Source organism: Zingiber officinale, chromosome 2A, assembly GCF_018446385.1.
Source record: "Zingiber officinale cultivar Zhangliang chromosome 2A, Zo_v1.1, whole genome shotgun sequence".
Classification (NCBI taxonomy): domain Eukaryota; kingdom Viridiplantae; phylum Streptophyta; class Magnoliopsida; order Zingiberales; family Zingiberaceae; genus Zingiber; species Zingiber officinale.
The window spans coordinates 83,976,400-83,986,790 of record NC_055988.1 but is presented as its reverse complement, the minus strand read 5'-3'; the positions used below and the strand labels follow the sequence as shown (position 1 = coordinate 83,986,790).

Below are 10,391 nucleotides of genomic sequence, written 5' to 3'. Positions count from 1 at the left end.
ACAAGTTGCTGGTCGGGAGATAATAGTGTCATGCAGGCCAGAAGGTACTAGTGGCACGCAGGCCGGGATACAATGGCGGCACGAAGGCTAGAATAGGACACTGGCACATAGATTGAGATAGGGCATCGGCGCGCGAGCCGGAATAGGATCTCGGGACGCGGGTCGGGAAATAATAACACTAATGAGGCTAGACACAAATCACACAGTTTGAAACATAATCGCGGCTCGAAGGCCGAACACAACAATGGCTCGATGGCTGGAATAGTGCCGAAGACGCTCGTCAACGTGGGTCGGATACCGGATCGACTTCGTAAATGTACGACAATGTGGATCGGAGGCCGTCTATGATGATGGGAGATGGCTACGGCTCGGAAGCCGTTTGCGACGATGGGACTCGACTGCGGCTCTGGGCAGATTTTGCGATGGACCAATGACCTCGCAACGACAGTAAGGTGGGTGGCAGCCCGGCAGCTGTTGGAGGCGGCTATGAACACTGGTCAATGATGGTGGCAAGGGGCTGGCCAGAGAAGAGTTTCGCTCGTAACGCTGGAGAGGGCTGGTAGTGATGGCTGGTCGCTGTGAGGAGGAAGAAAGTAGGGGTGGTGTCGGAGAGTAGCGCTGTGGATGTTGGCGTCGATCTCTCACTGCGGCGGCGTGCTCCTGTGTGGCGACAGCGACATGCGCCCATGAGCAGCGACAGCGCATGAGGAAGAGAGAAGGGAAGACTGATGACGAAGGTGGGAGAGGGAGGTGGCAGCCTCCTCCCCTGGGCGGTGGCGTGGGCGGCGGCGGTGAGGACAGATGACCAGCGGCAGTGCTGGCAGCGGGAAGAGAGGAGAAGGAGGGATGACGTCGGCGTGTAGGAGGGAGGAGGTGGCGACCGGCGTCGTTGGCACGGGAAGGGAAGGAGGCGGTCGAAGGTGGTCGTCGTCAGCGGCCGTTGCTCGAGGGTGGCGACGAGAGAGGGAGAAGAAGCCCCTGGTTCGTGGCAACGGAGGCGAAGCAAAACCCCCGAAGCTTGAGATGTGGTCTGGTTGAGGAAGAAAGAGAGAGAGAGAAGAAGAAGAAGAGATGGCGGCCGGAGGAAGTAAAGGAGGGGAGCGATCGACATCAGTGTTGGTGTCGGCCCGGAGCGTGAGAGGGAGGAAGAAAACTCCATCTCCTGATGGCCACGACCCAAAACGAACCAAAAACTCGCTCTCGCACAGTACCTCCTCCCCTCCCTTAAGTCCTAAACGGTGCAAAGATGATAATGCCCTTCCTTCCCCTCTTAATTACTCTTCTGCTCCTAAACTATATTCACATCACTCTAAAATATATTTTTTGATCAATCGGACGTGTTGTAGCTAGCAGCTATAGTTTCGTAGTTACTATAACATAAATATTAGGTAAGTATGAATTAAAATTATTCATGTTATAACAACAACAATTTCGTAGCTGCTATAATACATATTTAAATTAAAAAAAACATATTAAATAAGGTTGAATTTATATTGTAGCAATTACGAAATCATAGTTGCTAGAACATTTAATTTTTAAATAGATTCCCATTGTAGTTATATTTTAAGATGGAATTCACACTGTAGTAGTAGTTACAAAACTACTATAACATAACATAAATAAATTTATGTTATATTAATTATGAAGATACAAAACTATAGTTAATATAATATGTACAACAAATGTGAAATTTATCGTAACTACTATAGCACATCAAACTAGTTCAAGATTTAAACGAGAGATATAATATTAGAAGACAGTTGGGGTCCATTATTTGGCTGAACCATATCAAAAGGTGCACTTTGGATGAAAAATAAATACAGGGTGTGTCTTCGTTGATTTGGGAAAAAACAAACGTTCTTCATTTTTGCAAACGAAACCTTGTCGGTGGCCCTCTGATGTGACTTATAAGTACTTTGGCAAGTGTCTACGAGAAAACGAAAAGGTTTGTGGGTCACTGATCCATGCATCAGTGGAAGGGAACATCACATGCTGCATGATTACAATCAGCCTATCAGGACAGGAGGAATCTTTCATGTTGTCACCTATTTTGTCATCTATTATTGTAATCCATGCACTGTCTGCCATAGAGCTCACATGATCATCGTGATTAGGGATAAGCACTTATCTTTCTCAGTTATCCACGCATCCTTTAACACCATATCGCCATTATTTTTAAAATGCAATTAATTTTTTTTTTTAAGTTTTGATTCAATTTTTATTTTCTGAAAATTATTCGAATAATACTATTTCAGAATAGCATCCTTCTATTTTCCTTAAAAAATGATGAAAAAATCATATATAATATTTTAAATTTCAGACTGTATTCAACTCGAGTTAAAATTATATGAATAACAATGTTTAAAATGAATTTTAGAAAATAAATTTATTAACTTTTTTAAAAAAGAATATAAATTTGCATGCCCGCACTTTCCGGCCACCTCTGATGGGACCACCTCAACACTCACTGCCGGTTCCTTAGCCGCAAAGGAATTTGTACTTTTGCCCCCTAAAAAATGATTCATTAGTGTTTCCTCCTCCATTTGATATATTTAATTGTAGATGTTGAAAATTAAATAATTATATTCGTGTAATAAAATATCTTTTTATAATTATGTTCATACAATTTCAATTTTAAAGGTAATTAATTTTGATAAAAATAAAAAAGTGTTTATAACTATTATTTTTATCAAAAAGATATTTTAAAAAAAATAATAAAACAGCACTTCACTATATTTATCAATTAAAAAAATATCTTTTTTTTAACAGATATGAGGAAATTGTTAGCTATTAACGTATTTTTAAAATAATTTTGCTTAAAATTAAATATTTAATATTTTTAATAAATTGATAAATAATTTTTTATATAAAAATGTTTTATAGTGTTTTTGATAAAATTAAATTAATTTATTTGATGTTATAATAATATTAAAATAAAAATATTTTAAGATGAAAAATATAATGGATATTGTTTTAACTTTTTTTTTAAAAACAATATGAATTTTAAAACAATATTCTTTTTATTTTTCTCCAATTTAATTTATAGGATATGAATTTTTATAGATAAATAATTTCTGTAAAAACACATAACTCTTGGGGCGAGATGCAAAATCCTATTTTAATAAATACTTTTGTTTTTGCTATTTCTTCTTTTATTATTCGGCTTGTGAACTACTTCGTCTCCCACCTCGTCCGCAGCCTCTCTCTCTGTTTTCGCCACCTCGAGCTCCGCTTCCGACCTCATCAAGAACCCTAAGTAGCGCCTTTTGGCGAAATCCATCCATCGCGGCATACTCGAATGGTCTCCGATCACCCATCTTTTGATCGTCTTCGGCTCTCGCATTCCGTCTCCAGATCCATCGTTAGCCAGCAAGGTTTCGCGTCCGTCGGAGACGCAAAGTGTAGGGTTTTGGTCGGATTACATTAGGTGAGGGCGCGAGAGGTTGGGTTCCATGGCCGAGGCGATGGAGAAGCAGCTCATTCTCCAGGTTCTGAACACGGTCTTGCTGCCTTGCTTATCCACTGACCCCCAAAAATGTATCTGCACCGCTTGGTTTTTCCGGAGAAGGAGGTTGATCTCGCGCTCGGTTTTGTGTGGGGCGGTGCTTTTCAGCCTCGGCCTTGTTTCGCTCTTCACCGGCCAGATCGCCGCCGACCTGGAGTGGTCGTCGCGGATACGAGGACGGTGGCGATCCAAAAGGGTATGCTTTGACAAAGAAAGAAAGATTTCATTTATTTATTTATTTTGAAGAAGAAGAATTAAAGGGTTTCAAAATGTTTTTTTTCTTCCGGTTTTGGCGTGTGTTGGTGGCTCCCGCGAAGTTTAATTCTCTCTTCACCCTTTGCTGCTTTGGAACTTGCCTAGCGTTGGCAGGGAAAAAATAGTCACGTTTTTTCCAAGCTGTTGATTTCAGCCCGGAAGTTCGATCTTTCAGATAATTGAAAAGTTGTAGCCATATGTTTGATTGGAATGGGTTAAAGGGCTTCAGAAAGTTTTTAAATATTTATTGTATTTATTTATTCCGGCTAATGTTGTCAGGAAAAAATTGCATAACATTATGGAAACAGTTAATTTTTCATCCATGGAACTGATCAATCCGGTGGACAGCTGAAAAGTTTCTTCTTTACGTTTGATTGCAATTGGTTTTCATTTTGTACCATGGGATCCACTTTCAGGTCGGATACAGGGAACCAAGAAATATGTGGAAATCAGAATTCACTAATATTTATTATGGTTGTAGCAACAGAAGTCCTCATTTTAGAGGTAAGTTCCTTGTGGCATTACTATTAATTATTTCGATGTCTTTTCCTTTGTATGCTTTCATAACTTTCCTCTCTTGTTTCTTGTGACAAACTTATTTTTCAGTTAGTTTGAGTTCATGAGAATGTATTTATTACAATATTGTTATATTGGTTGCATTTCTTTTGAGTTTTGACATAAAAAATTAACTAATTCAAAATTAAATTATCACAAACCCCCAAATAGTGTGTGGAGATCTTAACTCCTTTAATTTCAAAAAATCAGATTTAAAAGTCAAGTTTTACATACTTCCAAAAAAAAATAAATCAGTGGCACATGCATAATATGAATGATACCATTTTAACTTTTACCAAAAGTGCATGCTCCTTGGCACTATCTTAAATGCATTTGTATTCTTCTTCTACCTGTAATCATAATTCTTGTGACTACAAAGTACTTGCCAACATGTAACCAAGGATAAAGGTGTCGTTCTTTTACTAGTTTCACTCCTTGATCGGAGCAGTTGCTATTCAATATGCTTTAATAACAAATGCAGACACATGATACAATTAGCACGAATGTATACGTCTTGATTGATCGTTATCCATATCCCTCTGGTCCATATCTAAAAGACTATTTCACATGAAAAAAATAGAAATCTATAGTTGTAAGCTTAATATCAGTTTATTTCAAATAAAACAAGACCAAAAGTTTGAGAAGTTATTGTTAAAATAATGCTTTACTGTTTAACATTATTTTAATGAAAATCAACAGAAACCTATTAGTTTTATGTTAATAGAGTTATTGATCAAACAAAGACAATATAAGAAAATATTATTAACATAAAGCTTAGCTTGGCTCAAACACAACTTGGCTTGGTTCCTTGTGTCGGTTTCTGGTTTTATTTCCCTAATCTAAGAAACTCTGATTGTTGTTACAAACTAACCTGACCCATGGCCAACCTAGTGAGGGGTTGCCAATGCTTCACAATTTGTTACCTCTAGCAAAACATTTAGATGCGATTAGCAATGTTATGATTCTTCATAAGACAAGGTTGAGTATCTTAGTCCACCTCTTTATATTTGTTAATAAACAATAGTCTTGAAACCTTTATTCTGTCAGATTAATCATTGCGTAATAGTTCATTAAATTTCAGAATTTTATAGTTTTTACGCACCTCTTTAACTTTTTCTGCCAAATTCACGCATAGAATAAAGGACATATGTATTTATCTGTGTCTATGTGATTTAGCAGCAATTCAAGAGAGAATATCCAATGGCTACCTATTAATTGCAACAAGTGGAGGACTAAATCAACAGAGAACAGGGGTAACTTTTACATATTCACTCACCTTTTTACTCGTTGTCACCAAGTGTGGTTTGAAAATCAGACTTTCATTCAATAGCTCTAACTCTCATTATATTGTTCCCATGTATTTTACCATTTTTTTCTTCATTCCCTACTTTAAAAAAAAATGACGGACATCTACTGTGTCTTTTTTCTTCATCCATGTCCTGTAACCAGTGTCCCGAATTCCTAAAACATATTAGATTCTATTGATTAAGCAGATCAAAATAATTTGTTGAGCCTGATCAGAAATGTTCTGCCTTACCATTCATGTTTATCATACTATGAAAGGTTGAAATTTGTAATGAACATTCATACTCTGCTATGGAACATATCCATTAACATTTGCCTTCTTACCTTTCTAATGCATAGATAATAGATGCTGTTGTTGTAGCCTGGATATTAAATGCCACACTGGTTGTTCCAGAGCTCGACCATCATTCTTTTTGGAGAGATGACAGGTGGGTTGAAAATGAGATGAAATTCTAAAATTTGCATCTTAGTCTTAATGAAATTATCTTCTTTATTTTGCAGTGATTTTGCTAATATTTTTGATGTCGACTGGTTCATTTCCTACCTTTCAAAAGATGTCACTATTATTAAAAGGATACCTGACAAAATAATGAGGTCAATGGAAAAACCTCCGTATACAATGCGTCCCCCAAGAAAATCTACTCCTGAATATTATCTTGATCAGGTGCTGCCAATACTCTTGCGGAGACGTGTAAGTATGATATTTCATCTAGGTTACTTGTTCAAATTCTACATTTCCATTATGTTATATGATCTTATGATTGGTGTACACCTTCATCTGATTTTATATGTTTTGTCATGGCAAGTCATTTCATATTTTGTAATTAGTATTGCCACTATGTGACCATTGTGTGCAGTGCTACAAACCACGTCATGTTCCTAACTATTTGGAGTTGACTAGGTGTATTTTTTTCCGTCATTGAGCTCTATGTTGGGTCATATCTTTTCTAATACTTTGGCCATGTGTTCTTAATATTGGCATATATTTATTTGATATAAATGCTTAGAAGATTAATATTGTTCTTTGCTTGGATTAAATTCCAATCAAAACACTAGGTATAGTGCAATTTATATGTATGCTCCAATAAAAGCTGCCATTGACGAAGGTAGCATGATGCTGTTGAACCACTAGCACCATCACCACCACCACCTTTCCTTATCTCGTGTGAATTTTACATTCTACTACAAAATTGCTCATTGAATGTCTCATTAGTTTGCTAACCCTAGGAACTAGTAGCGTATAGTTACTCAATGAGCTTAGGCACATTCTCTCTTCAATTTCATGGAATAATCTGATTCCAGAAATAAGAAAATTAAAATATGTAGCACCTTCTATTGTTGTATCATTTGCCTTGATGTAGAGCTTCAATAGTGTTGCAATAATCATGATGTGAAAACTGTCAAGGCTCTTGGAAGCTTGTTTATCATAAAGATTTAATTCATTTGCTAAAAAATTATGAATTTGACAAAAATGAGTTGCATTTTCATTATTATTAATTAGCTGAGAATTGCAGGCTGTGCAGTTGACGAAGTTTGATTACAGGCTAACAAATGCACTTGATGAGGAACTCCAAAAGTTGCGGTGTCGTGTAAATTTTCACGGGCTGAGATTTACAAATCCTATTGTAGTGATTGCTCAGAATCTAGTCAAGAGAATGCATGCAATGGCCTCTCAATATGTTGCCATTCATTTGAGGTATGTCCTCTTTATTTGTCTATAAGCTACTTGGTGTCTAGATTTCACTCCAGTGTCAGCAGCTATCTGTTTATTTTTAGAACAGCAATTTCGATGCAATCTGGTAGAATTTCTGTCATTAACCAAACTTTTAGGTTAATTAGAGATAATTCCGCATGACATTTCATACACATCTCAGAGTGTTGAAAATTTTACCATACGAATTTTCGTTTCCCAGAATTATTCTGTTACTTGCTGTTTGTTCTTGTTCTCAAATCTGATGACAATTCTGATTTATCTGCATTTTTGGTCCATGATCACTACACTTGGTGCTATTTACATGAAGTTAATTAACCATCAGTTCATGTTTTTTTACAACTATTTGGGTGGGCTGCGGCTCTACACTGATCTTATTCCTCCATTGAGCTCTACATTAGTTCATCTGAGTCAGCATCAAATGATGAATTAGGAAACTTGTAGAATGTAGAAATAGAAGCTATTTTATTTAAACTGACCTAAAATGTTAAAAATATTGAGTGTTAGTTTCCCTGAAGTGCTTAACTAAAAGAACAAGAAATCAGTTGGCATTTTGACCTTTAGGCTTGATCAAGACAAAAGATTTTTAACAATTGCTTTAGCAAAGTTATCTTTTTTGTTTTGCATTTTGTATGATTACATCAGACAAGTCTTCCTTATTAAAACTACAGGTTTGAGCCTGACATGCTTGCATTTTCTGGCTGTTACTTTGGAGGTGGAGAAAAAGAACGCAGTGAGCTTGGTGAAATTAGGAAGCGTTGGGAAACATTATCGGTGAGAATTTCTCCCTTGTTTTTGTATCCATTGCTATTTTTAACTTCAACCAGGGGCTTAATTACTTGGGAAGGATTTCAAAGCTTTAACTACTAAAATTTAAAAAAAAAAAATGGTCCAATGGGAGGAAATTTTCATTTCATTTGTCAAGAAATATATTGATGCACTAATGGATAGAGTTTTTCTCGAGGTCACTGTTTTTTTCTGCTCTTTGGCAATCCATCTCAACCTTCTTCGATCATTTTGCTTTTAACAATGTGAGCTACCAACTCTATGCTAATTGCTTACCCTATAATCCATAAACGTATCACGCAAATTCTTTGAATGTATTAGCTTCTAGTCTAATACTTTGAGAATAGTAGGGACTGCAAATTCTTTGCAATTTCATGGTTTAATCTCATGCATCGACAGGATTTGACTGCTGAGGGTGAGCAAAGCCGAGGAAAATGTCCATTAACTCCACATGAAGTAGGTTTAATGTTAAGGGCTCTTGGCTTTGCAAATGACACACATCTTTATGTCGCTTCTGGTGAGATATATGGTGGAGAAAAGACATTGCAGCCTCTTAAAGACCTATTTCCACATTTTTATACAAAGGAGATGCTTGCAGGAGTAGACTTGCAGCCCTTCCTTCCATTTTCTTCTCGTCTTGCTGCTATTGACTATATCGTTTGTTATGAGAGTGATGTCTTTATCACAAATAACAACGGTAATATGGCAAAGATTCTTGCAGGTCACCGGTAAGATTACTTGCTATGAGAGTGATTTTTTTTATCCCTTGTCATATACCTTCCAATTCCTTTCTCAGTATTTTCTTTGAACATGTTGTGTTAAGATTGATTACTCTTAAAAATAACAAATTAAATAACTTTCTCACCAATCACGACACCATTGTGTTCATTTTCTTTTCATCTTTGTTAAACATAATATATTGGGATATCGATTCTCTAGGTTTCATTCTTCACAAGAGAATATGTTATGCATTTTTTTATACTTTACGACGAGCATTTCTGTATTGCCATCTCTATTTTCTGCTCACTTCCCTACCTATAGCGGCATGAATGCTCGATTAGCTGTTACAAATTTCTATATGCAGGAGGTATGCTGGACACCGGAGAACCATAAGGCCAAATGCTAGGAGGCTGAGCTCTTTGTTTAAGGCGCTTCATGAGATGGAATGGGAGATATTTTCTCGGAAGGTGAGGTTAGTCCAGCGAGGATTCATGGGGGAGCCAGATGAGATGAGGCCCGGTCGCGGTGACTTCCACGAATTTCCATCTTCTTGTGTTTGCCAAAAACCTCTTCAGCTCGAAATAGCTGGACTCCCAAGGAAGTCCAGAGCAAATGCAACTTTGGGAAACACAGAAAGTGGACGATAGTGGAGTAAAAAATTGAGGATTCGAGCCAGACGAAGTCAACGAACGATGAAATACTTTCAGTAACACTGACGCAAAAGTTGTTCAAGCTCAAGATGCCAGGCGAGTAGATGATCGAGTGATTTTAACATCACCAATTCCAGGCAATTGTCGCCGAGCTGTAACCACTGTTCTACTGATGTAAATTACCCAATTTTGTTCGGTTCCAGTGCATTGTGCTCCATTGTTTCTCATGTCAATCAGTAGAAACACTGAAGAAAGAAACTGGTACGTTGCTAGAGACCCGAAATATCAAGGTATCGATGTATAGCTACAATCTTGAGGGGCTATGTTTGCTATTTAATTGTATTGAACTTCAACTAATTGAATGTTGCTCGTCTTGCACTCTTGTTACCGCAAGAAAACAACAATTTTTGATGTGATAACAATTGTTTTGGGCTTGTCATCAAAAAATTTCTATCATGGTATTTGAGTAGAAAACAGTCAAAACACCATTCTAAAGCCTATAAAATCTATTTGGAAAGATTTTTTTTTAGTAATTAAGGTGTTTTGCCTAAACCTAGAGGGAGAGCCTAGGTGCAATGATAAAATTATTATTGTATAACTTAGAGGTCATAGATTTGAATCATGAAAATAATTTCTTACAATACAAGTAAAATAATATCCCGCAGACTTCTCCGAGACATCATATTGATAAAAGTTTGGTGTATCAAATTATCTCCTTTTAGGTGTTTTGCCCAATTAACCTCTAATTTGTATATTGGATTAATTCAAAATATAACTCTACATATTTAAAAATCAACCTCTAGGATAGTTATCCTATTTAAAATTTATCGATAATTTATCAAAAGACTTATCGTGGTTTTTGAATTTACCAAAAGGCACGTGTTATTTTGTTATTTACTAAAGG

General features: G+C 36.8%; 1 protein-coding gene across 3 annotated transcripts; it reads left to right on the top strand.

The window, feature by feature from the left end:
* The first annotated feature begins 3,160 nt into the window (after window positions 1–3,160).
* Window positions 3,161–9,903, top strand: LOC122041378 (O-fucosyltransferase 29-like). Of its 3 annotated transcripts, none has more exons than XM_042601032.1 (9): window positions 3,161–3,701; window positions 4,177–4,264; window positions 5,495–5,568; window positions 5,960–6,048; window positions 6,122–6,311; window positions 7,135–7,316; window positions 8,003–8,105; window positions 8,517–8,845; window positions 9,202–9,903. In XM_042601032.1, the coding sequence occupies exons 1-9, from the start codon at window positions 3,453–3,455 to the stop codon at window positions 9,482–9,484; spliced, it is 1,587 nt and encodes a 528-aa protein (XP_042456966.1). In that variant the 5' UTR covers window positions 3,161–3,452; the 3' UTR covers window positions 9,485–9,903. The 3 variants fall into 3 exon arrangements, with proteins under 3 accessions (XP_042456966.1, XP_042456967.1, XP_042456965.1); XM_042601033.1 differs by having other exon boundaries at window positions 5,492–5,568; window positions 7,144–7,316; XM_042601031.1 differs by having other exon boundaries at window positions 5,492–5,568.
* Window positions 9,904–10,391: the final 488 nt, after the last annotated feature.

What these genes read in the sequence shown, in the direction of transcription:
- LOC122041378 (XM_042601031.1), top strand. Translation starts at nt 3,453, where the DNA reads ATGGCCGAGGCGATGGAGAAGCAGCTCATTCTCCAGGTTCTGAACACG. An exon ending in TATGTTGCCATTCATTTGAG is followed by an intron (nt 7,317 to 8,002) that starts GTATGTCCTCTT and finishes TTAAAACTACAG; the next exon opens with GTTTGAGCCTGACATGCTTG. An exon ending in AAGATTCTTGCAGGTCACCG is followed by an intron (nt 8,846 to 9,201) that starts GTAAGATTACTT and finishes TTCTATATGCAG; the next exon opens with GAGGTATGCTGGACACCGGA.